Genomic DNA, 26,540 nt, shown 5'->3' with positions numbered 1-26,540 from the left:
ATTGCAAGAGACTGCATGGAACTATGAGAAACTACCTAAAATAAAATAAAAACAGTTCAGACTTATTTGAAGTTTTCCCTCTGACTGTGACCAGGCTGGCATTATATCTGGAAGCACAGTACCTAATTCTAGAAAGGAGAATTTTCTTTTCCCTTATTGGCCTGAGCTGCGCCACCATCATGGTCCTGCCTCCAAGCATGATGCCAAGAGAAGCATCAAGGCTCAGAGCTCTTCCTGAAGAAATGCACTTTTAAATAGGACCTCTGTGAAAGAAGAGTGCAAGCTTCAGGGCAAACACCTCTTGACTTAGAGTACTGGCAGCTGCTGGCTGACCAGCGACATCAGGACGGACATCTGGCTTCCTTCCACTGCCCCAAGGAGATCACTGACCACAGCAAATAATATTCTGTTTTCCTTCCAAAAGCCATCCTGAAGCCTGAATGGTGGCCATCCAAAAATTAGAGGATGACAGGTGTTGTGTTTGGCTGACAGCCTCCTTCCAAACAACCTTCTGCGGAAAGGCAAGGTTAAAGACTGGGCTAGAGCTGGCAAAGTTTGTGGTGGTGCAGTGCTGGATTTTGAAGCCAGTCCAGATAACAGCACATTTTAAAGTTTTCAGGAGCTTGCTGATTTCTAGGCAGGCATTCACAATGTGCATTGTAAATGGTTCAATTTTCCCTGACCTTAGCCAACTGAGAAAGGCCAGAAGCCTGTTCCTAGTGATGCAATCTATAATGTGAGCTTCCCTATGGCAGGGGAACCTCCGCCAAAGCAAGAAGGTGAGAGAACTTCTACCAAACCTTTCATGACATGATCTGGTGAAATTTAAGGCTCACTTTTCCTCTGCTTTAACATGAATAAGGCAAAATAATGTTGCATTTAGTTCATCTTCCTTGCAACAGAATTATGTACAGTGCAAATATCCACTTCAAACACATGGTTGAGGCCAAGAGCTGCTCTTCATTCTTATTTTGACTGCAACCGAAATCCCAGATTTTATGCACATTTGGTATAAATGAGCATGCGAATAAAGGTGCACCAAAAAATAGTCACCTACATTTTCAATAGGCAGCTAAATAATGGCTAACTGGGAATTGTATGGCCCCAAGTGCAAAACAGAGGAAAGCTTTCTATTTTAATATGGTGACAATGTTACTGAAGCACCACACTGGTTTTGCTCCCTCACCTGAACAAGCACAGAAATGAGGGAGCAAATTCTACACAGCTTCCCCAAAAGCCCTGAATAACATCAGCACGTACCCGAGGACAAACTAGTGATTTTTAGACTTGGGGTGCATTTGTGGCACCATTTGAGGCCATTTCCCAGTTCCAAGTGCTTCCTTATCCCCCTTGACCCCATAGCAGATGTGTAGAACTGCAAATTTATCCATGTCCGTGAAGTATTTTCTTTGTGACTGGAAATGTGAAAGTTCTTAAAAACAAATTAAAATCTGTATTCACTGTCCCAGTGATTCTTCAGATATCTTGTCAAAAAGGAATCATTTGTAGTCCCATTAGGGCTGGCCCCTTTTACTGTCTGGAGCTCTGGCTTTAGCATTCTTTTGGCAAGAGATTTATTTATACAGAGTATCTTAAAAAATTCAGTGATGACTCAGTCTAACTCTTCATCTCATCCTCCCCCACCACGTCTTGGAGCTACTAATTACTGGGAAAGGTTAGCCCTACACTGTGAAATATTAGGATATCTGATCTCGTTCTCTGGTGACACTGAACAGGAATTTTAGGAGTTACTTGCTTTCAGCCTAATTATGAATGTCCCTTTTCAAATTCAGGTATAAACTGATCATCAAAGTTCCTGTTTCCAAGCAGAGTTCAGTGCTCTCATATTATACAATGAAAAATTGAGCACATGGACAAATTAGGTAAGGCACTGTTTCAGCAGCCTTATCTAGCATTTTCCCAATATTAGGGCCATTTCCAGAGTCCCAGGATTAATACTTCTAAACTTAAGAAATGTATCTACTTCAGTTGCTTGAAATACTATAAGCATAAAAGATACTGTTCAAAATTACTGCTATTTGATTTGGCAGCTGCTACCAGGCACTGCACTTCTGAGACCAGCCATACATGTTCTAAATATACCCTATGATTTTTGTGAGATGCTGATTAAATTATGGAAAAGATTTTTCTTTATTACTGTGTTCTCTTTCCTCTCTTTATAAAGTCTAGAAAAGGAACAGAACCAGTATTAGCAGGAATCAGCCAGTAGCTTTGGATGTGTAGTTCCCATAAGCTCAGAGAGAGTTTCAGGGAAATGTATGTGAGGGGAAACTGGGAGCCTTTATTAGATCTTGCAGCAAAAAATTCTGCAGTTTCATTGTCTTAATGACGATGACATCCTGGCCTCTCCCACCAGGTGTCACTGCGAAGTCACATAAGAGAATCTGTTGGTGATAACATAAGACGCAGGCGGAATGAAGATTAATAAGGCATACGAATCATCGCTGAAAAAGAGTCTTTTTTCACTCCTCCTCTTGCTCCCTAGCCAAAAATAAAGCATAGCAACACTGCTGTGCATTAAGCTCAACAGAGAAGAGTATCAATTTTAAATGATGGAGACGTATAGCTCATATTGCATAAGAGTTTTAAAAGCGTGCCATGTAAGCTGGGGCTGGTGCTTGGCTGCCAGGTGTGGCTCTCTCTGATGTGAGGATGAGGAGAAGTCCAGATCAGACATCACAGCGACGGTGTCAGGACTAAGTCTGGAACGGGGATGCTTACTTTGAGATGATCTTTTGAGACTTACATGACAAACCCTTCTGATCGCTCTGACAGTGACATGAGATGAGGGAGTAACTCACGTGCAATTCTTCCTTTTGCAACCAAAGTCCCTAAAAATCAAAAATGTGTCCCACAGACCAAGCTGCAGAATAGCTTCTAAGGGACTACTCTTGCATCTGAGGACAGATGCAGCAAAACACAAGGAAAACCCTCAGTTTCACACTCTATGGGTGGGATAGGACCATCTATAGGTGAAAATTCTTCCTTCCCCTCCCACTGGTGCCAGGAGCACACACCACCGTGTTGCATCCTGCTCGCCCATGATTTCCAAGCGCGTGCTTAGCAGAAGAGCATAACTCCAGAAGTCGTCTACCTCTCTCTGTGAACACAGACTTACTCAAAGGAGGTCACACCAAGACTTTATAGCAGTGCAGCCCAGAAAAGGTCCCTGTCCTGCTCAGCAAAGCCACGTAAAGGGACCCTGAATTACCCTGCTGGGGTGTCCCTGGTCTGGCAGCAGCACGCCAGCACGGAGGGAGATTCTCCTGCCCCTCTCCCCAGGATTCAGCATCACACAATCCCAAACTCAATGAGCTTCCAAACTGCAACACAGGGACACCACAACCTTCTCTTTGTCACTTAGCGGGATCACGCAGGTGACCTCTGGCAGAGCCCCTCGCTGCCACCCTTTCTCACAACATCTGAACAGTCTCTCCAAGTGCCTGGTAGCAAGTGAAGATACTTTAATTACACCATGACAGAATTCATTTCTGTTCAAGAGTGCACTAACAAAGTGTTTAAATGAAATTAATTTTACCTGCACTTTACTTTTTAAAAGGTACATTACTTTTATTAAAGTTCTATACATCTAAAGAACATATAAATACTCTTATCCTATCTCTTTGAAAGTACTTTGTGCTATACCACCACTTGTTTTAAAATTATCTTTAAGCCTCATTGTTGCTAAAACACATTCTCAAACCAACAACGATCATACAGCACACTGAAATATAAAACACTCTTTGCTAGTGCTATGCATTTAAATGCTTAGCTGGTTTCAGCTGCAGAACTTTAAACTCTTCTATAGGATATCACTCCATTTTAGTATAAGCATCTATCAGGCACAGCTCTGAAAATGTTAAGTCAGACTATGAAAACATTGTCAATGCTTATTTTAGTAATAAAAACCATGTTTAATCTATGCTTTCATGTTACAGTAATCTATGTATCAATCTATAACCTTCCAGCTAAATGCACTAAGTAGATTAAGCTCTGATTGATCTGAAATGTTTTTCACTATATTATCAAAAGTCTACAGATCAGCATAAATACCTCAAATAAATCTTTTCCCCTTTGGCAGATTTACAAAAGCAGAGCTTAACTGGAATTGAAATGAACTTCTGCATTTTTCCAGGGCAAAAAGCCTGTCAAATCTACTCTAGATCTGCTCTGCTTCCGGACTTAGTAAAAACCTGTGATTAATAGTACAGTGTGTCTATTCTGTCGTGACAAAAGCAATCACGTTATGAAGCAAAGTGTTCCCTCTGGGTCTACCATTCATATGAAGCACCAGGAGTTACCCCAAATGGTGGCAACGCTGGGACTGTCATCTGCATAGCGCACTGTGCAAACAGCTCTCAGAAAAGGTGGGGCGGATTTTTGTTGATGTGCTCTTGCCGATTATGATAAAAGACCGTAAAAATTGGCTTCCTCAAATAGAACACACCAAGTTGTTGGTTGGGTTTTTTTGCGCTGCGTTTAGGGAAAGTGAGAAGCAGGTCGTGAGCTGTCGCAGTAACCCATCGGGTGCTGCGGGGAGGCTCGGCTGCCGCTGCTGGAAGTGGTGAACTTCAGCAACAAAAAGCGCACGCGAGGGAAGAGGAGTGTGCTGAACTCTCTGTGATCCCGTTTCAGCGTTTCTCACAGCTCCTTTGCAGACTATCTGCTGATGATGGCTGCACAGATGGAATGAGATTTCTACATATGCTCAGCATCCATCCCAGTAGCTCGCTGAGACGGCGGCAGTGCAAACAAACATGGGGCTGAACATCCCACCCAGCTCTGTTAGAGAGGGGGGGAAGACACATCTACGAATGTCAGTGGGAAGGGGGGAAGAGGAAAAAATAGCCCTGAGATGGCAAATTTCAATCTTTGCCCAGATTTCAAGCAACTCCAGTCCAGTAAGTTTGGATTTAAAATGTTGTTCCAGTTTATCCCACCGAAGAGAAGGCACCAAAGAAAAGGAGAGAAATTGGAAAAATGAAGGCGCCGATAACAATGTGTCGGCAGAGCATCCCAGCTGCTGCTAAGGTTCACTTCAGCCTCACTGACAATGATGCCTGAATTCCCATGGACTCCGGTGGGGAGGTGTCATCCACCTCCCAGTGGTCCTTACCCATTTACCACCATGCAATACCCAATTTCTTCTGGGATCCTTCTCCATCCATCCGTGCATGCAGAAAGCTGACATCTGAACACTGCAGACCCATCCGATCCCACGGCCCCACAGCTTGTTCAGGCATCTGCCACGAATCCTCAGTCCTGAATCCGGTCCCAGGTTTACCTCCATGAGGACTGCACAAGTGATGTAGTGCAAGAGAAGGAGCTCAGCTCAGACAGTCCAGCTCTGGATTTGATTTTGGATTCTGCACCCCATCACTTGGGAATGGGAATCTCAGGTTTTCCCGTGGGTCCTTCTACACCTTGCTGGTGAAGTAAGAGAAGTTTTTATTTCAATATAAACCGGACTTGGACACAAAGTGACATTTCCAAAGGGATGCTATATCCTAACTTCTGCAAAACCTACTCCCAGTGAATAGCAGGTTCAGTGGTCCTGCTCTGTACATGCTGCTCAGAGAGGTTACAGAACCCGGCTTGGTATAACCAGACTGTATTTGATCACACATTCATTTCTTATCCCAGTACATTAACATAAAGTTGACAAGAAAGTTCTTTATGAAGGACAAACCTGAAAGTCAATGTCAGCCAAGAAATTGCCTGAGCAATCCCGTAATTGAATAAAAATATGTGTCAGCAAAACAAGTGTCATCATGGGCTTGCGGGGTGCTTGGAGTTCACCGGCTTGACAAACTCCTCTCAGCATGGTACTGTGTGCGAGACTCTACGAGAAGACCTTATGTACTAAACGATGTTTATCAGCAAAATACGGGTACTAATATGCATATTTGACCTACAGAGTCAAACAGGCCTGCCCACAACTTCAGCAACAAATTAATAAATAAAGAAAAATTAAAGAAAATTAGTATTTTGTAACTTCTTAGCCACTCCTCTGGTTACAAAGTGCTTCACAAGGAGGACATTCACTTACAAATATTCTGTGGTACAGTATAAACACACATTTAAATATCAAAAGTAATCTAAACTGCTATCAGATTTTTCCACTGATGTGTTTGATGAGTTTGTACACTGATTTATGGGACCAGCTTCTCTGGGAGTCGCAAACAAAATAATTTATTTTAATTCCCTCATTTTTGAGTCCAACAGCCCCAGCTTAGCTGTGATACAGAGCAATTTAAGGAGCGATTCATATTTTTACACCAAGTAATGGTGAATGGCATTTTACAACTTATTCTGTTCCATTAAGCCTCAAGGAAACTGGGAGCAGCCAACAAGGCACAGTTAATAGATGTATCTGGACACTTCTTTCTGTAGAGGTAAGAAAAGCTTGGGACTGTGCTGGGACCTGCAGGAGAAAGTGTGACTTTAGAGGGAAACTGTGTCACAGGAAAGAGACACTGTCAGGTCCCAAAACCAGGATCCTCGTGAAAAGGAACTGCTGGCAGCATTAGCCAGCAACAGAGAGAGGGATGCATGTTGTGTACATGTTATACATATATATGTTTTATACATATATGTCATATATATATTTTAATTTTAATTCTGATAAAGTATTAGCTGAAAAGCCTATAACATCCCCCAAAAGAACTGGGGGTGGCTGAGATCCTTTCCTAAGCTAGCGAGCAGGTGAGATTATTTTGCAAGCAGCGGCTCACAGACACCTAAACGGCCATTTGCCCGCTGAAAGGACCAAAGTAAAGCAGTGCTCCGGCGATGACCCTCTACTCCATCAGGCCCATTTTCAAGGGAATGAAGCCAATTACTGTAAGGACCTGTCTGCTTTTAGAAAATTTTTAGGTAGCAGGACCTGGGCAGCTTCCAGGGACCACCTAGTGCTGTGGAAAACAACCAATCAAGTAAAATTGTTTCCTTGCTCCTTCCTTTAAAATAAAAACCCTTTCCCTCCCCATTTCTGTCCTTTTCTGTGATTTGAAAACTGGCATGTCTCTGAGTGATTGCAAGTGCCATTAAATAATGAAGCAGTTCTGTTCATTAAAGCTTGGTGATTTATTACCTTTGGACTAAGGGAAAGAAAAACAGTCTGAAAACAGAATTCTTACATCATTTCACATTATTTCCAGTCCAGCACTTCAGACAACTGTTAGAATAGCAGATTTTCAGCTCCGTGTTCCACCAGTCCCCAGAAATGCAATGCTGAAAGTCTAATTCCAGCCAGTTCTGTAAATCTAGAGCGTAACTTAAACTCATAACTAACTGTTGCCCTAAACGTCGTGTCCTACCTTCGTACAGCCAGTCGCTGAGCCCATTGAAAATAACACCTTCCTTTCCTGTGGAGACCACTCGGATGGCTTGTTTCCCCACATGGGCACAGTAATAGATGTTATTCTCAAAGATAAATATCTGATTTGAAGGGAAAAAGAAAAAGAGAACAGCATTAAGCAGTGGCTCCATTATAAAATGTTGCATTTTGCTTTTACAATAATTGGCAGTACAAAACCACATATCACATTTTTATAGCGTCTTTTGTCAAAAAAAGATTTCCACAGCTTGCTTCCAATGCCATCAACTAATAGAAAGATGCTAATTTAAAACAAACTGAAGCCTTGGTCCTTTGATACAAGCTTTATTTTTCTCGGTCCTGTCTTCATTTCAGAAATTGAACAGTGCAGTTAGAGGGCATGAAATGAAGAATGCCATCGCTCAGGATTTTGAAAATGTGGTTCAGTAGCAGTTTGCAGAGCTGACGTTGATGCTGTGTGGTGACTGAACTGGCTACTGGAAATGGCTTCTTGCTTGTTTCCAGCTGCTCCTGCTTCCTTAAAACACAGCTGGCAACCTATTACATAAATCTGAATCCAGTTTTTAATGCAGATCCGACAAGACAACATGTGCTATTGAATAGGGGGCAGTCTACGTGACTGCAGCACGTTGGCCAACAAGGCACGAGGAGGTTGGTGTTTTGGCTGGGAAGCAGGTGCACATGCTCCAAGGACCCGAAGGGGTGTGCCAGACCTCCCGCCCTGCCCTGGTCCTCAGGTCACCTTCCTACAGGAATCAGGGTGGATGGGACAAAGGCACCCATGGGGTCTCACCTCCCTGCCAGCATGGATGCAGCTGCCATAACCCCCAGCCCATCTTTGGAAACCTCTCCCCTCCTGTTGCAAAAATCTAGTGGATTCAGGTTGCTGAAAGATTACATGATCAAAATGTCATGGGACCTCACAGCTCCTCGGGAGGGCAAGGACAGGCCCACACCAAGGATCGCCATCAGGTACCTAAGCCTGCCTCTGCAAACGCCTGCTCACACAGCTGGTGCTGTCTGTGGGAAAGCAATTCCATCTTGGACAAGAATTTATAAATATAAAATTCTTATCAATCATAAAAATTTCAAATCAAGATTGTCAGGAAAGGAGCCTAACATAAGACTCCCAAATAAGCCTCCTGGTTTTTTTTAAAGACAATTTCATGTGAGTCATTAGACCTACTGCTATGAGAATGCTTTTGGGAATCAGGCTGTTTATTTAGGTGTTTAAGTGCTGATCAGTGAGCGAAACTTTAGCCAGCCATTTAAAAAAATATTGTTCCATGGCATCAGTCTTTATCATCTGGTTAAATGCTACATTCTGTGTTTTGCTGTCATTGATGACACAGATCCCCAAAGTGAACTTCATCCTGCTCAAAGTAGCGCTCTTGTTTTTAAAATATTTTTAAATTCCATTCAGACTGCAAAGATGTACTGAACAGGGTATCAGAAAGCCATTTAGACTGAAAGACGAACTGTTAATATAATTTAGTAGACATTTACAGATGGGGTTTTATACACTTGAAGATACTGGAATAAATGTTAAGTATCTTTACCATGATACTAGAATGCAATTTCTCATGTTACACTCATGAAAAGACGGAACTGGGAAAAATATTTGCTTTCAGCTTCTGTTTCACATCCTGTTACGGTATGTGTTTCACCTAAAGATGGGCTGGAAAGATTCCAGAAGAAAGTATACATCCTAATTTAATTTTGGCAGCAGTTATAGCGAGTTTGTCTAAAGGTAAAAAGTATGACTGAAACTGTAGCTTGCTTTTATTCCTTTTAAACTAAGAAAAGCTGCATCCAATTAATATTTTTTGAAAGCAAAAAATATGTTGTGGAAGATACTACATTCTCTTTCCCACCTTGATTTTTAGTAAGCAGAGGAGCCAGATGAGGGATGCCAAGTAAAGAATTTTGTGTTAGCTAGTCTGCATATGGGAGGGTTGTTGAAGCTTAAATGTACATAAAAATCAGGAAGACTGAGCAGAATAAGATACTTTGGGCCCAAACAAATCCAGATCTCTGTGTCCCAAAGCTAAACGTGCTGGGGGTGCCTCTTCTGCAACAGGCACACAATCAAGTGGAGTTATTCAAGCAATGCAACCCTTCCCTTGCCCAGATTCTCCCAGCAAATGAAGGTTTTGTAATATTTTGTACTGTATTAAATTTTAAATGAATTTACAGGAAAAATAAAGATTGACAACCTGTTCCTGCCCTTTGCTTTGTAAAGCATTGCAATGTTTTCTGTCTTCACTATTTTGTCTTTCAAAGCTTCCTTGCACTAATCAGGCTGCATGAGGTGTCCAGTAGCTGCAATGGAAAAATAATATAGCGCTCTGACTTCAAACTGTCTCCCATACAATTCAGAGCCAAACTGCAGCACCTCACAGAGAATTTAAAATTATCCTCCTAACTACAGTGCCTTGTACCCTAAAAATGTCAGCCATAATCAAGATAAAAGATAACTGAAGCAGCACAAGGAAGATTTCTGTGTAACGTATCTTATAATTTAAGAAAAAGCTTTTGAACTTCTGTTATTAATCAAAAAGAAATGTCTTTGGATTACTTCACATTCTGGGTTAGAAAGATATTAGATGACATAATGAAATACCTATATAATATTTTTTACTGTTTTGGTTTTATGATATCAAAGCAGTGCTTTCTATCAAATGACCACAATCCTTTCAGCTAATTAGAGGAAAAGAAATTTTAGTAAAGAAAAATAATAAAAAAATGTATGGACATCACTTTCACATTATTTTATGCTTGCTTTACATAGCAGTTCTAGACTAATGTAAAATGACAACAGAAGGAGTCAAGCTCAGTTTTATGCCTCTCTGTACAAGAGACAAAGACCAGACACAAAATTTCTGCTGTCTTCTCTTTTGGTGTGCAGATTTGAGCAAGACTTTAACCCCGGCATTCTTGCTATATATATGCTTTTTATCAGGGAGAGCACATAAAGTCCAACAATGAGCACAACTAATGGCATAGGAAATAAACCTGTGCTATGTCAGGAAAATACCCCCTCGCTGAATACCATGTCCGTTTTCATCATGTCACATTCAACGCAGAGGAAAGAGAAGATATTCTGAAAGAAGTATTTAAAAGACGTGTAGATGAGGTGCTTAGGGACATGGTTTAGTGGGCATGGTGGTGTTGGGTCGACGGTTGGACTTGATGATCTTAGAGGTCTTTTCCAACCTTAATGGTTCTATGATTCTAAGCAAGAAGAATGGAAGCATCCATACATAGATTGAAGAAACTGAAATTGCTAACTCTATAGAATAAAAAAGGAAGACATAAGCTCTACAAGATAATGGAGAGGAAACAGAAAAAAGGAAAAGGATGTTTTCACCCTTTCATTTCTCCAAAACAACAGGGAAACCAATGAAACCTAGAAGAAAGCTGTTTAAAAATGGATAAAAATATTTTTCCTAATGAAATCAGAATTAACACACAGAACTCCTTGCCACTGGATGTAACAGAAGACAAGAACTTAATTCTCTACCTGCTGGATGTTATAATAGATGCTCAAAAGATGAAATACTTAACAAAGATAACTGGAACGTCCAGGGGGACTAAGACAAACTTTGTTTTTTGTGGGTTTTTTTAAGATGCATTCACTTAATCCCAGGGTAATAAAAATCAATGGGGATTTTGCTGTTGGCTTTATGTGGCTCAGGATGTCACCTGAAACTATCAGCATAAGATATAACTGCTTTAGCCTCAGGTATCAACACACCACTAATTCATGTGGGCTCGGAAGAAATCTCTGCCTGTTTGCAACTTGTATTAGAACTGATTACTTCAAACCATTTGACAACCTTGTGTGACATGACTAATATTGGAGAAAAAATACTAGACTGGTTGGACCACAAGCGTGAGACAGGAGGAGAACTTTAAGTCAAAGATTAAGTATTTATCCAGTAAGATAAATTTATACAGTAAGGTAAATATTTAAACTAACAACAAAATAAACAATTAACTTAAAACATACAAGAGCCTTAACAACACTGGCTGATTTAAGGAGGATTCATTTAAAATGTTTTTGCAAGTGCTTAAGGGCTTCTCAATTAATGTTCTCTACCAAACTAACCCAAGGTGGTATTTAGTAATTATGCTGCAGTAATTAAAATACTGGTACTTTTGAATGGATTAATTTATGGACCTTTTCAGGAATCTAATGAAAATAATCTCTTTAAGACCACTGCGAAAGTCACAGTGACCAACTGTTTTGAGCAGATAAATACTACACCTCCTCTTACAGTTGTTCAACCCACCTTCCTTCCAGCCAAAGAGGTGAGGGAAGTTCCTATTTCTTCACAGACCAAGAGAAAATAAAGTCATATGCATTAATCTGCATTTTTACTGCTTCTATTTATTTTCCAACTGTAGGGTGGCATTCTAAGTTTATGTTCTCTTTACCCTGTCATTTCTAACATGTATACGTTGTCAACTGAATGAGCGACATCACTCAAATTTAGCATCTCCAAGCATAAAGTTAACGCCTGGATGCTTATTACTTTAAATTATTAGCACATTGTAGAAGTGTGAATGTTTCCTACAAATTAGAAGGCAGCCTTCCACACTGCAAGGCCAGCCCACAGGATTAGTTAACATGGAAAGGTTGGCCATTTAACATGGAGAGTTTGGTCAACAAGAATGGACCTTCATGTATAGACAGGCACAAAGTCTTGCCTTGACACTGTTTTAAATTCCAAATCAGTCCAAACTTCCTTGGAGGCTAAAAAAAGAGTCACAAAATGGAAGACTCAGTGAGTGGGGAAATATAACTACAAATCAACATGCTACTCTCTGCTCATCCAACATAATGTACTTCATTGTTTTCCGGTTTTAATGTTAAAGCCTTCTTTTATTTTTTTCTCCTTGTCTAGAAGTCTGCTCTTTTGCTGGCAAACCAGTTTACCTGAGGGCGCATTCTGCAGAATAAATAAAATAACAGATTCATTTTATAATTCTGTGCATCTCTCAGAAATGCTTATATTTATTTTGCAGAATCAGTAAAAAATATCTGTGTAAAGGTAATTATCCATGGACTTCACTGTTGTAGTTGCTGAACAAATGCACAGAAAAGACAGTCCCTACCCCAACAGCGTATCATTTTAATGGACAGAGAAGTACTACTGTTCACATGTTCGACGTGTGAAAAAATGAGAGACAGAGACAAGATTCAGTTGCCCAAACATAGGCACTTAAAGCCATTTTAAGCCCCTTCATGCATCTAAAACATCTAGCAGATATGATACAGGACATATGGGAAACCTCTGCTCTCACAGAGCAGCATCTAGAGGCCGCATACATTTAACGCTATTCAGATGAGGTGCTCTAGGAGCCTATGTTTAAGCAGGCAAATCCTATTTTAAATGTCACGTAGGAAGACTGGCAAAACCATGGGTCAAACTTGGGTAGCTTGAGCTCTATTCCAATGCCTTAACCATTAAATCATCCTTACTGTAATTATTTCACATCAGGTAGACTATTATAAGCTTGTGAAGACGGGGAGAGAAGAGATCCAAAATGTGCATTGTCCTGCCATGAACTGCATGTCTAACTGATCTGTTTCTTGTCAGAGTCATGGTCAGCTTCAACATGATACTTACTTGAGCTCATACTTTCTTCTGCAAAGGCAGACGTATAGCTACTGTAAAATCCTTTTTGCTGAATAAAAAAGAAAAATAGTTCTTGTATGTATCCTGCTCTGTACATCTGCCATTGTACATTGCCAATGTACATTGGTAGGATTCAATACTGTCTCATCTTGTGCAGGACTTCCTGTGGCCTTTGGTAGACGGCATGATCTAGTCTGCCTTAGACAGATGCCACGTAGACTCAGCAGAGAGATGCAGGTACCGATGAAGACATAAAGGAAGATAAAATCTGCCTAACTTCAGGGCATTATTCTCCAGCAGCTTTTATGGTGTGCTGGGTGCTCCCAAGTCCAATTAAAGTCAATCAATGCAGTTCATATAAGTGAGGCACCTACCACTTCCACTGAGTACAAACAGCCAACAGACAGCCAATGTCAGATGCCTTCATCCACTCAAGATCTGGTCCATTAGCTCTTTGAGGGTAATGGCAGCACAAGCATGCATTCAAATTAGACCATCAGTAGATTAATATGGGAATAAAAAAATAAAATGCACCATGAAAACAATCTTGGAGAAAAGACCATCCTCCCTCCCAGCCCTACTGATGAGCCTGGGTTCCTCGTGCACATCCTTCAAAGTTTCCAAAAGCCCTCTCCTCCTACTGCAGGGTGGCACAGCCCCAAAAGAAGGACTGTAGCATATGTTCAATGACTGTCACTTCGATGCTGTTGCTCATAGTCCTAACCATGCCCAAGTCCTTGGGCTCTTCTACCTAAACCCCAATCACATCAAATATCTTAAGCAACAGCCACCCATTTCACCACAGACTCCCTATGAGAATACATGTGGGCAAATTAAGCTAACCATATGAGGCAAATTCAGACTTCTGTAAGGATAGGCAGTCCTTGAATGGTGCAGGAGCGCATCGCTCTGGTATATAAATGGGAATTCAACTGCCTGAAATCAATTCACATGCAATTTAAGGTTCCTACCTACTTTCTGTCAATTATCTCTTCAATCAAGAGTGCATGTGAACATTTGCATTGGGTTTACATGGCAAGGTTTTGGTAGCAGTGGGGAAAAGAGGGCTGCAGGGGTGGCTTCTGTGAGAAGACACTAGGAGCTGCCCCCATGTCGGACAGAGCCAGACAGCTCCAAGACAGACCCACTGCTGGTCAAAGCTGAGCCCATCAGTGACGTTGGTAGTGGCTCTGTGACAAGACATTTAGAAAAGGGTAAAAACGCTGTGCAACAGATGTGAGAGAGGAGTGAGAAAATGTGAGAGAAACAGCCCTGCAGACACCAAGGTCAGTGAAGAAGGAGGGGGAGGAGGTGCTCCAAGTGCTGGAGCAGAGATCACCATGGTGATGCAGGTTGCTCCCCTGCAGCCCATGGAGGTCCACAGTGGAGCAGATATCCACCCTGCAGCCCGTGGAGGCCCCCACGCCGGAGCAGGTGGATGCACACTGAAGGAAGCTGCAGCCTGTGGAGAGCTCGCGCTGGAGCAGGCTCCGGGCAGGACCTGTGGCCTTTAAAAGGAGCCCATGCAGGAGTAGGATTTCTGGAAGGACTTGCAGCCCGTGGGGGACCCACGCTGGAGCAGTCTGTTCCTGAAGGACTGCACCCCATGAAAAGGACCCACACTGGAGCAGTTCATGAAGAATTGTAGCCCATGGGAAGGACCCACGTTGGAGAAGTTTGTGAAGGACTGTCTCCTGTGGGAGGGACCCCATGCTGGAGCAGGGAAAGAACGTGAGGAGGAAGGAGTGACAGAAATGAAGCATTATGAACTGACTGCAACCCCCATTCCCCATCCCCCTGCGCTGCTTGGGAGGAAGAGGTAGAAGAATCAGGAGTGAAGTTGAGCCTGGGAAGAAGAGAGGGGTGGGGGGAAGGGAAGGTGGTTTTAGTTTTGTTTTTTTTTTCACTCTTCCAATTAACTGGAAATAAATTAAATTAATTTCCCCAAGTTGAGTCTGTTTTGCCCATGACAGTAATTGCTACGTGATCTCCCTGTCCTTATCTCGACCCACAAGCTTTTCATAGTATTTTCTCCCCCAATCCCATTGAGGAGCGAGAGTGATAGAGCAGCTTGGTGGGCATCTTGTAGCCAACTAAGGTCAACCCACCACAACAGTACCACAGTTTAATCAAGGACACTTTTTTTTTACTTTTCAGTGTAAGATACTTCCTTAATGTTTTTTAACTTCTATTAATTTTTTTTGGGTGTTGATAGGAAAGTTTTGTGCTGAACTGTATATTAACTATCTACGTATTTATACGATGTTACACATCACATTGGTCTGAAAGCCTCAGAAAAGTACAGAGATTTAGCTTCCCAATATGTCCAGGAAGTAGAAAAGTATTAACTCCTTATTTATATGCTAAGTAACCACTTGAGGTCTGTAACAGAGTCACAGCATGTAACTGGAGTTTGGAAATGTCAGATCACGAACACAAATAGTTTTGAGCATGATCAAGCTCTTCCTGGAAATGCACACACAGAAAGACCTCTCCCTTCTCCCCTCCATTTCTAGTGCTCTCTAATTCCATCCAAATATTTTGGAGATAGCCCTTCTCAAGCCAGTTTTGTTTTTCCACTGCCATATGAAACCTGGAAGCTGAGGACTGTGAAAATGAAAAACTGCAAAGAGAGAAAGATTCCCTGCTGTTTTGTCCAAGTTAAATCTTGTCCTTACTACACAGAATTAGCATGCCCATCCTTGTCCATGCAGCATCTTGAAGAGATATGATAATTGTGTTTTCACTTTGGGATACCAAAGAAGTCTGACGAGCATTGTACCGGAAAGGTCTTGGCATTTTCCAGTTATCATTCTTACATCAACTGCAGCAGAAAAATGTGTGATCAATTAAAAATCAGTTCTAAAGCCTGCTGCTGACTGACTATGCATTATTTAGTGAATACTCTGCCGATTTCTTCTTTTGAACTTCATAAAATGCAAACCTTTATGTTCAAATAGCTTCCATTAATGCATTCTGTCATGAGTGTTGTTCTTAATGCATATGACCTGATTACGCCAACTCTTCAAAAAGGGTAATAAAACCATAAACTGCTCCTCAGCAGTGAGCTTACATAATAAGAGCTAGTATTTTAATTAGGCTTTTCTTGTTGCCATTTAAATATAGGTTGATAGCAGGTGGGAAAAAAGAAGTAAGACAAAATCCTTCAAAATATTTTCGTTCTCTCCATCAAATGGTTCATGTTTGCGATTTAGGAAAGAGACAGATAACAATTATGATGATGGAGTGAGATAAAGAATTTTTAAATCAACTTTTTTTCTTTACAAAACCAAAATGTCATTTTTAAAACCGGTGGTGAACCAATGAAAGTCTTCCACACAATCACCACATTGCAGAGAATCACATCTTGATAAATCATTGACCAAAAAGGCTACAGTTTCAGTTTTTCATACCACGGTTTACCTTTGCTTTAATTCAAAGTAAGAAGCTAACACCTTACCAAGCCAAGGATTTAGAAGACATAGCAGTTTCTGAAGGTATGCAACAAATCAATACGGCTTACTTTAATTCAGCTTTACCCTGCCCAGAGATGGGCAAAGGTGGCGTTTAGACCAAAGTGAGGACTACACCAGTTTTAAAATTATTCCACAGGAAGACTTTCAGGCTGGAGAAGCTGAAACCACCCTGGGGACCACTAAAACCAGAGAATACAGTAGTACAGATTGATGCATGTAAGAATCATGCTGATCCATAAACACATCAAAACCAGTATTCATGACTTCTCATTGGAGATCAAAGGCTTGTACGCATCTCATATCAGTAGTGTAAGAGATTAACTGCATGGAAATCAATGCAATGAAAGGAAATGAAATTGATTCTGCAAAGGAAAACTGTCAGAGTTACTGTAAAAGACAAATGAAAAATCTGCTGCCTTCAGTGGGTTTGATTACATATCTAGGAAAGGAAGTGCAGAAGAGTCACCACTTGTAAAATGTGCAGATCTGATTTTAGCTATATATATGGGAAATCGTTAATATCCCTTATAAAATAAACATTAAGAACTTAACATTGCTTTCCTCTCACGTGACCAACAAAGAGACTAAGAAGTCAAAGAGAATGGAAAAGCATTTCTTCATGTCTTCAAATAAAGAAATATTTTATATTTTTGTGAACAGTGTATAGACCCCATTTAAGAGCGTCTGAGAGAGGATGTGGCTTTCCAGGTCTGACGGTGACTTCCCTCTGGGGCTGGGGGAGATGATCACCTTGCCTGCAGGAGGTGGGCATGGGTGGAGTAAGTAAAGGAGCAGTGTGAGACGGTCAGAAGACTCTGCAACATCAGAGGTGTCAAAAAAGATGTTGAAGGATCTTCTCTGAGACCCTGCATGAAAGGAGGGGCAGGCAGAGTCTAAGCTGATTGGGCTGGTAAATGAAGACTCCTGTGAAGACGAAGGCTGGAACCTGGTGACTTCAGGTACCGTGAGGAAGGGTCCTGCTCTGCTGACAGATCTGCAGCTACAGACCAGGTTCAGTGCCCTGGTTCTGGGGCTGAGAGCTCTGCTCTGCTCGGGGAGGAGAGCTTTAAACCCAGAACAACAGGGGCGGGAGATGATGGCCCACAGTCAGGCAAGGAAGTGGTAGACCAGGCTGGCAAGAAAAGGGAGATGTGGACAAGAGAGACTCTGGTGAACAGGGCTGAAGGAGGCCCAACTCAAACAATGCACAAAAATAAGGAGAAGCTGAGCACACAACTCCATGGGGAAAGCTTTCATACTTTTCCTGGGAAACCATCACAGCTGGGTGCCTCTCTGTGCCTCTACACCAACGCAAGCAGCGTGGGGGAATAAACAGGAGGAATTAAGGTTTGTGTGCAGTTGTAGAGCTACAATCTCAATAGGAGCATAGACATGTGGTGGGAAAGCTCATACGATTGTAGTGTTGTGATGGAAGGATGCGGGCTTTTTAGGAAGGACAGGCCGGGATGCTGAGGAGGGGGAGCTTCCCTTTACATGAGAGACCAGCAGAGATGCATGGAGCTTGTCCTAAAGAGCCAGATGAGAGCTTATAGGTCAGGATTAGCAGGCAGACCAATGTGGGTGGTGTTTGTGGTGAGTGTCTGCTACCGACCGACCGTTCAGGAAGAAATAGATGAGGCCTTCTTCATACAGCTGGAAGAAAACTCACATTCAAATGCCCTGGTCCTTATCGGGGACCTTAACCATTGTCTGCTGGAGGGACAACAGCTTGGGCACAAGCAACCCAGGAGGTCTGTGGAGGGCATTGATGACAACGTTCTGACAAGTGATCAAGGAGCTGCTGAAGGGAGATGCTCTGCTGGAGCTCACACTTTCAAACAAGGAGAAACTGCATGGGAAGGTGAAAGCTGGGGGCAGCTTCAGCTGCACACACCATGAGGTGGTGAAGTTCAGGATCATGAGAGGAAAGATCATGGCAAAAAGCATTAAGCCCTGGACTTCAGGAGAGCAGACTTTGGCCTGTTCAGGGACTTGCTTGGAAGAATCCCATGGGATACAGCCCTGGGGAGAAAAGAGGTCCAGGAAAGTTGTTGGATTTTCAAGTATCACCTCCTTCAAGCGTAAGGATGGTCCATCCTGATGTGTACAAAACCAAGCAAAGGAGGCAGGAGGCCTGCGTGGATGAGCACATTGCTCCTGATGCAACTCAAACATTACAAGAGGTAGAGGCAGGGACAGGTGACCTGGGAGGAATATAGAGACTGGTTGTGCAGGGATGGGGTTAGGAAAAAACCAAAGCTCGTCTGGAGCTGAATTCAGTGAGGGACATGAAGGACAATAAGAATGGCTTCTATAGGTACATCAGCAGCAAAAGAAAGTCTAGGGAAAACATGGATGTGCTGCAAGTAATATTATTTAGTTATTAAGCATGTTCTGTAAAGGCTATATATTGCAATTCTTTGTTAGGAACAGTTAAGGTTTTTCTAAGATTATCATTCTTACTAAATCACGTTTGTGGTGTGTCTACAGTATTCAGTAAAGTCTGGAGACCTTTTCTCCAAGAAATGTTAAGGCTCACTTTGGAAAGCAGAAGAGTTTGTAAGATCCTGTTGTTTTTAAGGTCTTTAGAGACAATCTAAAATTTGCAAAACCAATACTCGAGATAAAGTCCCATATAATGGGCTATAGGAGTAATAACTGAATTCTATGAACTGGAGACACATTTCCAAATTTTTTTCCCTTTAAATTGGGCACAGAAGTGATTTTTTGTGTTAAGCTTCTGCCAGCTTAAGTCCTTAAGTGCATTAATATTCTTCTCAGGTTTCTACATTTTTGACATTGCATCATTAGAAACACAGTGCATTTCCATTTGTATTCTGTGAGCAAGCTAGTTCACAACACGTACGGATTATAATCACACCTGGAATCTGCCAGAGTCCAGCCAAATAAGCAATTATCATGATTCTGGAGATTTAAAAATATATGTTTCAAGAAAAATAGGCTGTCCTATTTTCTGTTCTTCAGGGAAGAAAAGAGGGTTTATTTCACCTCAACAAAAAGGACCATGTCTGCTTGGATTTCCTTGCCCTAGATTCTGATACGGTTATTTTAATATATAACTGCCTTGATATATTAAAGAATTTATCAGTAAATGTATCATTTAGTATGGAACTCTGATTCTGCTTTTAAGTTCTGCTTGATGGATTATCTTGTATTCTGTAAGCTAATATCACTGATGGTTATGTAGGGCGTCACTATAAATTAGACTATTTAATGTGAGATGATACAGTGTTTCATTTTAAATATTTTATTGTGTTATGTGCCTAAAGAGAGCACACAGATTACTTGTCAGCATAAAGAAACCGGCAACCAGGATTCAGAGTTCCTCGAGGTACACATCTGACCTTGGACAGTGAGCTGTTCAGTATAATATTCCTCTTTAATACAATGTTTAGTAATAGAAGCCACCACCATCTATTCCAGCAGCTGAACAGTAGAGCTAACAGAATTGGTCCTGAAGCTTTCTCATGGCTCTGACGAATGGCAATTTCTGGGGAAGGTGAGACCACCATCATAAACAAAAGTGAGCTACGCCACAGTCCCTTAGATGGCACTGCTTAGTCCTGCTTGCGGCATCCTAACATCTGTCACTTAAACATACACTCACCAATGACTGCTGCTATCTAAAGTAAAAGGTAACTATTTTCATGGCACAAAACAGCAGCTTTCCAAGAACAACCCTTTCATAAGCACTTATTTCAATGGACATCATCTACCAACCACGGTTTTGTAAGATGCCAGAAGCCCTTATGCCCAGACCTAAAGTAGATACTTCCAGCTATTAGATCTCTGAAATGAAAAATGCCCTTAACAAAGGATACATGTTCAGTATCCATAAAGCACAATTGAAATTAAAGGAATATCAACATTTTTGATCTCCGTAATAGGAGGGAATTATTTTCAGTGGAACTGACCCTACCCTAGTGTGTTGCACTGGTAGGAATTTTGCACTTTTTGTGACTGCAGTAGCATATAATGAAATGTGGTGACATATAAAGGAAGAGAATTCAGTACTTGTCCTATAGTGCAAGTATAGATGTGAATTGCTCTAAGCTAGCGAGTCCATCAATACATGCATTTCTTGTAGGTACACGCTCAGTTTCCTTAATGCAGAGTGTGAATGTCTGCAACATTTAATATATTAATTCTGTAAGTCCACTGTAAGGTAGGAATATATTGCCATCTTCATGCTGTAACTTAAACAAAAATGAAGTGACATATATGAAGTCACAGAGGAAGCCTACGGCAGTGTCTCACCTCCAGGGGTGATGCCTTAAACACCACATCAACTTATGCCTCTCATATTTGGATGTTAGAGCAGTAATTTTTTTTCTGATTTATTGGTAAAACTTCTATGGCAAATAATCAGTTTCATTTTTTCCTCTGAAGTCTTTCACGCCCACAAAAAGAGCAACATCTTATTTACAATAAAATCACCTATCTCTTCTTTCAGTAACATTTATTGTAGCATCTTCAGTTATCTTAAATATCTTGCTCTTTTGCCATTGATGAAAATGCGGTACCAAGAATGCTGAGATGGGAAGGGACACGACCGTTCTCAGCAGAGCTCATAACACTGACTGTGCCAAAGCTTCTCTTTGGTGAACGAGGACTGAACACGTCAAGCCCACTGATGTCAAAGGTAATGACAAGGATGTGCAGAACTAAAAATAGGGCACTATGGCCACTGTAACCAAAGAGCAGAGCATCAAAGGAAAAAACAAACACAACACGTTTCCAGTGGAATTCTTTGAATAAAATGGGGGGAGAGGGGAATGGGAACCCCCAACCAGAGTAACCTCTCCAGGTATTCAGTGTACGTGTAATATGTCTTACTGGGGTTTCCTTAAAGAATTCATATTCTGACACTGGAAAAGGGGATGAGGGGGAGACAGCACGCCATTATTCTGAAACTCTTTTCCCAGAATGCAGGAACCATGCAAAAGCTGTCTGAATATCCCCCACCATGCTCAAACAGGGCTTATATAGACATTAGGAAGCAGGGAGAGGGGGGAAGCTTTTCTTCCTTGCAAGTATCAAGATAACCAAGCCAGAATAATTACATACAGCAGATCACAGATAAATATTGATTCAGATGGCATTGCAAAAAGAAAAGGTGAGAGAACAGCAGCTTGAAAATAATGATGTAAAAATCTATGAAATAAATCTATGAAATAATGGTGGAGACAAATAGAGCTACAGCAATTATGCACACAGCAGTTCAAAAGCCCTTCTGGATTAGGAACAACAGCAGATGATTCAGTACCTCCTGTGAAAATGGTCCTCCCCACTTGATATCTATGCAGCCCTTCTGCCTGGAACTAAGCTGGCATGACAGGCACGAATTCAGGCAAGGAAAAACCTACTAATCAGAGGAGTCACTCCAGTTCAGTTCCAGGTGTCATCACTTAACCAACTTTTTGCATCTAGATATCCTAGTTAGCAAGACATTGTGCTACAGTGCTAAAAAAAAATTGATAACAACAAATGAGATGGATAGCTTCTGGCCCTGTGCAGCAGGATCTATCATTCAAATGTTTTATATATGAATGAATTCCAATATTTCTCTAAATTTTATTGCACATTTTAGACAGTAATATCTGTGACAATAAGCCGTTTACCAGCAATAGCATTCATTGTTTGAGGGTACCTGCAAACCTCTAACATGGTAGGGGCTGAAAGACTTACTCCTCCTTTTTTTGCTGGCATTTGCATTTCACTGAAATAGAGATTTCTTAATGCAACTTCTGCACCTGCTGTGAAACGTAATTTCTATTACTTTAGAACCAATTATACGCTTGATTGCTGCATAATCTACAAGAATAAAAGGTAGTTCCTGCTCCAGAAGAGTTGACAGTGGAAAAGGTTTATTGACTATGAATGCAGGAGAAACCCATTTTGACCATTCTGTGGGGTTGCAGTAGGCGCAAGGGCATACAAAACTTCTGGCAACTATAATCCTCCTCCTGTATGTTTTTGGTACTTTAAAGAAACAGTGGAAACTGTAAAATACTGACTGGCCAAGAGAAACTCAAAAAAACGTTTCTCTTTGCTGAAGAATAAATACTATGATCTATGAGGGAGGGTTTTTTGAATTATAGCTGCTGCCTCTAAAGTTGTGCAGAACTGCTTCCCCCAGCATCTGATGTGTCACTGTTATCATTAGTATCTGTCAGGGCTGTTACAGATTCTGATTTAAAAAAAGGAAAATAGCAGCACAGCAGAAGTTCTTCTGCTTTTGAAATTGGAGTTTAACAACTCCTGTGAACTGTACTTTAGTGCTGTCAATGCAGGCAACTATTCACTGCACATTATTAGAGCAGTTTTACTGCTTGCTCCTTCCTTTTGACAATAGGGCCCATGTGTATACCTAGCTCGTCCTTAAAGCAAATATTTTGAACCTGGATGTGCTCATTTTAGGATAACTTAGATAAAAGCCTCCTGAAAACTTCAGGTTTTTTGGATTCCTTGAGTACTTCAGCTACAGATATGCACTAGACAGTCTCACTCCTGAAGCAGTCCCTGACTTCAGCCATGCTGCCAAGCAAACCAGCAAAGGAAACCTCTTCACACTGTATTTATTTTTTCAATAAATAGAGGGGTCCAAGCCTGTCAGCCACACAAGTTTTATGAAAACTGAGTTCAGGGTCACAGTAACTATTGACCTTTGCATAGCTACTATTGGGGCAAATGTACCACGGAAACCTCACGTGAGCCCTCTCCACATGGGCAGAACCTCGTTCTAAAAGATGTAACATGATGAAACTGGTAAAATATTCCAATCAGACCAATTAACAGAAGCTAGTTTGTGGCAGAATTGAAACTCCCAAAGTGGGTAGCTGTTGAGTCATAAATGGCAAGATCAGAAAAAGAGAGGAAATCTAAAGAGTGAAGATTTTTACAAAGATAAGCATACACAGAACAGGGCAAAGGTACAGCCTTTTTTGCAGTCCTATCATGCCACCAACATCCTCATATTGCTAGAAAGTATCACACAAACTGTTTGAGGATAATACAGCCTATTCACTGAAAATCACCAAGCACCATGCTGAAGGCCAGTGGGCTGATGCCATCGAATACTAAGGGGGACTTTGGGCTGTCGGGTGCACCATGGAAAGGATGGATTTTTTTCATAGACATTTTGCATAGTCATTTACACCCACAAAAAGTGAATATATCACACTGCTATTCCAATTTAACAGTGTTTTTCACTCATTCTACAAAGGCATAAATGATGGCTCATGTCGTAGGACAAATGAGAGGAATGAGCCCTTTAATAACAGCCACACTTAGGAAACGTGTTCCCTCTTGCACTGAAGTTACTGCCTCCTTCTATTGACTCAGGAGCTTGTATTGGTAAGGGCCCAATTCTTCCAAGAGCTTTGGAAGACTTAATTTGTTAAGACTTTGGCTGAGATCTGAGAAAGGCTGAAGCATTTTTTCCGAGGTGCCAGAAGTGAGGGCTTTTTTGCATTCTGATCTTCTGACATAGATTTTCTCACATCCAGTATCTGCCATTATTTATACAGCTCCGTTGGCATGTGTGGCATTCTTCAGGCTAGTAAGAAGTCAAGAACCATGCTCTGAGGAGTTCATAATCTAAAAATTGGCATATAATTTAATGACTAAGGACAAAAGAAAACAAGGTAAAAAGAAAATTGCTCCTGGGAAAGTTCCACTGTTTATTTTTAATCGCAAAGAATGCAGATCATTCAGGCTGCTTCAGATTTGTTTCTTTTTTGAATGATTAGACACGCAAGAGAGAAAGAGGTCAGACTCAGCCACCAAAAGTTCCCCTAGGAAGGATGAAATAGAAGGTACAAAGGGAATAAAATTTTCGGAACCAAACCCTCTTACTCTCCTGCCCTGCCTTTCCTCTGTGTTGCCAAAGAAGAACAAACCAGGAGATTTCAAGGGGAAAACCTTTTATTTCCTAAAAATTGGGGTATCTTCAAGGTGATGCAAAACGCACCCACCCTTTGTTCCTACCTTTCCTGGGAGATGCAGCATGAAGTCGGCTTGCGGACTGTGCACAGAGGAGGGCTGCTGTGAGCAGCGCCAGAGCTGGCACACGCTCATGTACCTTAGTGCAGTTGTAGGACCACCCTAAAATATTCTGAAAAGTGTTTGGCCCTGTAACCACCTAGAACCCAGGGAGCTGATATGTAGTTCCCAGCACGTTGCTCCTTTCCATCCCACTTGACATTTTTTCCCTCCCTCTCCTGCAACACAACCCAGCCTACATTTAGCAAACACATTCACACCATCAAGTTTAAATAGACTCATTTTTCTCTGCCTTTGCACTCAGTGTTGTCCCCACAGAAGGAGACATGAATTTCACTGGCAATTATATTCTGAGTAACTCAATTAGTCCTGAAATACAGAACAGTGATCAATTATTCCTGAAATACAGAACAGTGAGCACTGTATATTTTCTCTGTCTATCTCATTTATAATGCTTGTAGATTTTTTTTTTTTTAAAGCTTCTTTTCTCTTTGGCAATTCTCTGCTGATCATTAGCTATAAATAGATTGTATTGATGCATGTAAATGCCTGCTTATTTTATAAACTACAGCTATAATTTTATTTTAAGGTAAATGTCTGGCAAGGAAAAGAGCAAAAAGGCACATGTTAGATGTATGCAAGATAACGCTTAAAACTACCAGTCAGGTTCTCCTCACCTACCCTGATTCCAAATGCAGGAACAGGGAATATGGCTGAATTACAGGCCAACAGATTTAATTATTTGGAAGAAAAAAGAAACATACAGAACAAATCCACTGTTGCAAGATATTTCCAAGATTCATATGGAATTCAACAGTAACAGGAATATTTGAAGTTACATAAAAAAAATAATAAATCTGCCATGCATCCCACAGAAGGGACATGTACTAACCTTGATGTCTTAGGGAATTCTTAGGGAATTAAGTTTTCACTGTGTATTTCTTAATAAAAATTGGTGGAATGTGATATCAATTATTTCAGCATTAAAGGATAAAGCTGGGAGTAAAGAAGACTTTTCTTCTCCTGGACTGTATATACTGTCCTGTTGTATATATAATTTGTCCATTTTGATATGAATATTTTTCCTTTCTGTATAGTTATGTCACTTTGGTAGAGAAGGCAATGGAGGAAGTAAATTGGTCGTCTTGACTTTGGTAAGAAAAAAGGTAAATCTTCATTCTAAGATGGAAGTTAAGTACACCCATTCAGCTCGGTAGAACTGACATGAATGTGAATCAGTAACATGCTGTGACTCAAGGTACACAAGTTCACAGCAAAACTGTATGAAAGAAAGGAAGATTCACTTGTGAAATGGGGAAAATCACTAACGCAACTCGATATTAGCTTTCAATTAGCAAATGTATCTTTTGTTATATGTTATGAAGCTCAGTCTGTTAGACTTAAAATAGAAAAAGCCAGCGAACAGTGAAGAAAAAGAATGCTGGTCTATTTTTGCTTTCTTTGCCATGTCCTAAAAGCAGTCTCTAGTTGTTGAACATAATGTGTTATCAACTGATTGTACATTCTCAGCTGACCAGAAGCCCAATGATGAGAACACATCGTCTTCACAAATGAATATAAAAGAAAGAGTTTGGTCAGCATCAGACCCCAATCTCTTGTGAATTGGTACAAACCACTCAGCAGTGATCTGTTGGGCAGCAGACCAAGGAATTTGAAATGGCACGTTAGAGGATGAAAGTGGGGCATGTACATGTGTGCAATGAGAAAAAATTAGCTCTTCAGAAGTCATTTTGCATAGAGGCAAAGGCTGCTGCATCTTCACTCCTACCAGATTTGAGGTCAATGACTCTGTCAAACCCAATTTTCCTGATGGAACAGAGGAGAGACTTTCCTGCTCCTGTATCTGTCACATTTCCTCCAACCCGATTTGCAGACTGGCAATGATAATGTCTTCTATTGCTGTTTTTTAAGTCATAAAATTTGAAAACAATCATAGAATCATAGAATAGTTTGGGTTGGAAGGGACCTCTAAAGGTCACCTAGTCCAACCCCCCTGCCGTGGGCAGGGACATC

The 26,540-nt window shown here is 41.1% G+C and overlaps 1 protein-coding gene across 2 annotated transcripts in view; it reads right to left on the bottom strand.

Moving 5' to 3' along the window:
* DPP6 (dipeptidyl peptidase like 6) overlaps positions 1-26,540 on the bottom strand; it is a 433,849-nt gene that overhangs the window by 86,189 nt on the left and 321,120 nt on the right. For both annotated transcript variants that reach the window (XM_009287806.1, XM_009287807.1), the window contains exon 8: positions 7,341-7,461. In XM_009287806.1, the coding sequence (XP_009286081.1) occupies positions 7,341-7,461 (121 nt within the window). The remainder of the gene's footprint in view (positions 1-7,340; positions 7,462-26,540) is intronic.

This window comes from Aptenodytes forsteri, unplaced genomic scaffold (assembly GCF_000699145.1).
Source record: "Aptenodytes forsteri isolate BGI_AS27 unplaced genomic scaffold, ASM69914v1 Scaffold296, whole genome shotgun sequence".
NCBI classification, from domain to species: domain Eukaryota; kingdom Metazoa; phylum Chordata; class Aves; order Sphenisciformes; family Spheniscidae; genus Aptenodytes; species Aptenodytes forsteri.
This window is presented reverse-complemented; position numbering and strand designations above follow the sequence as displayed.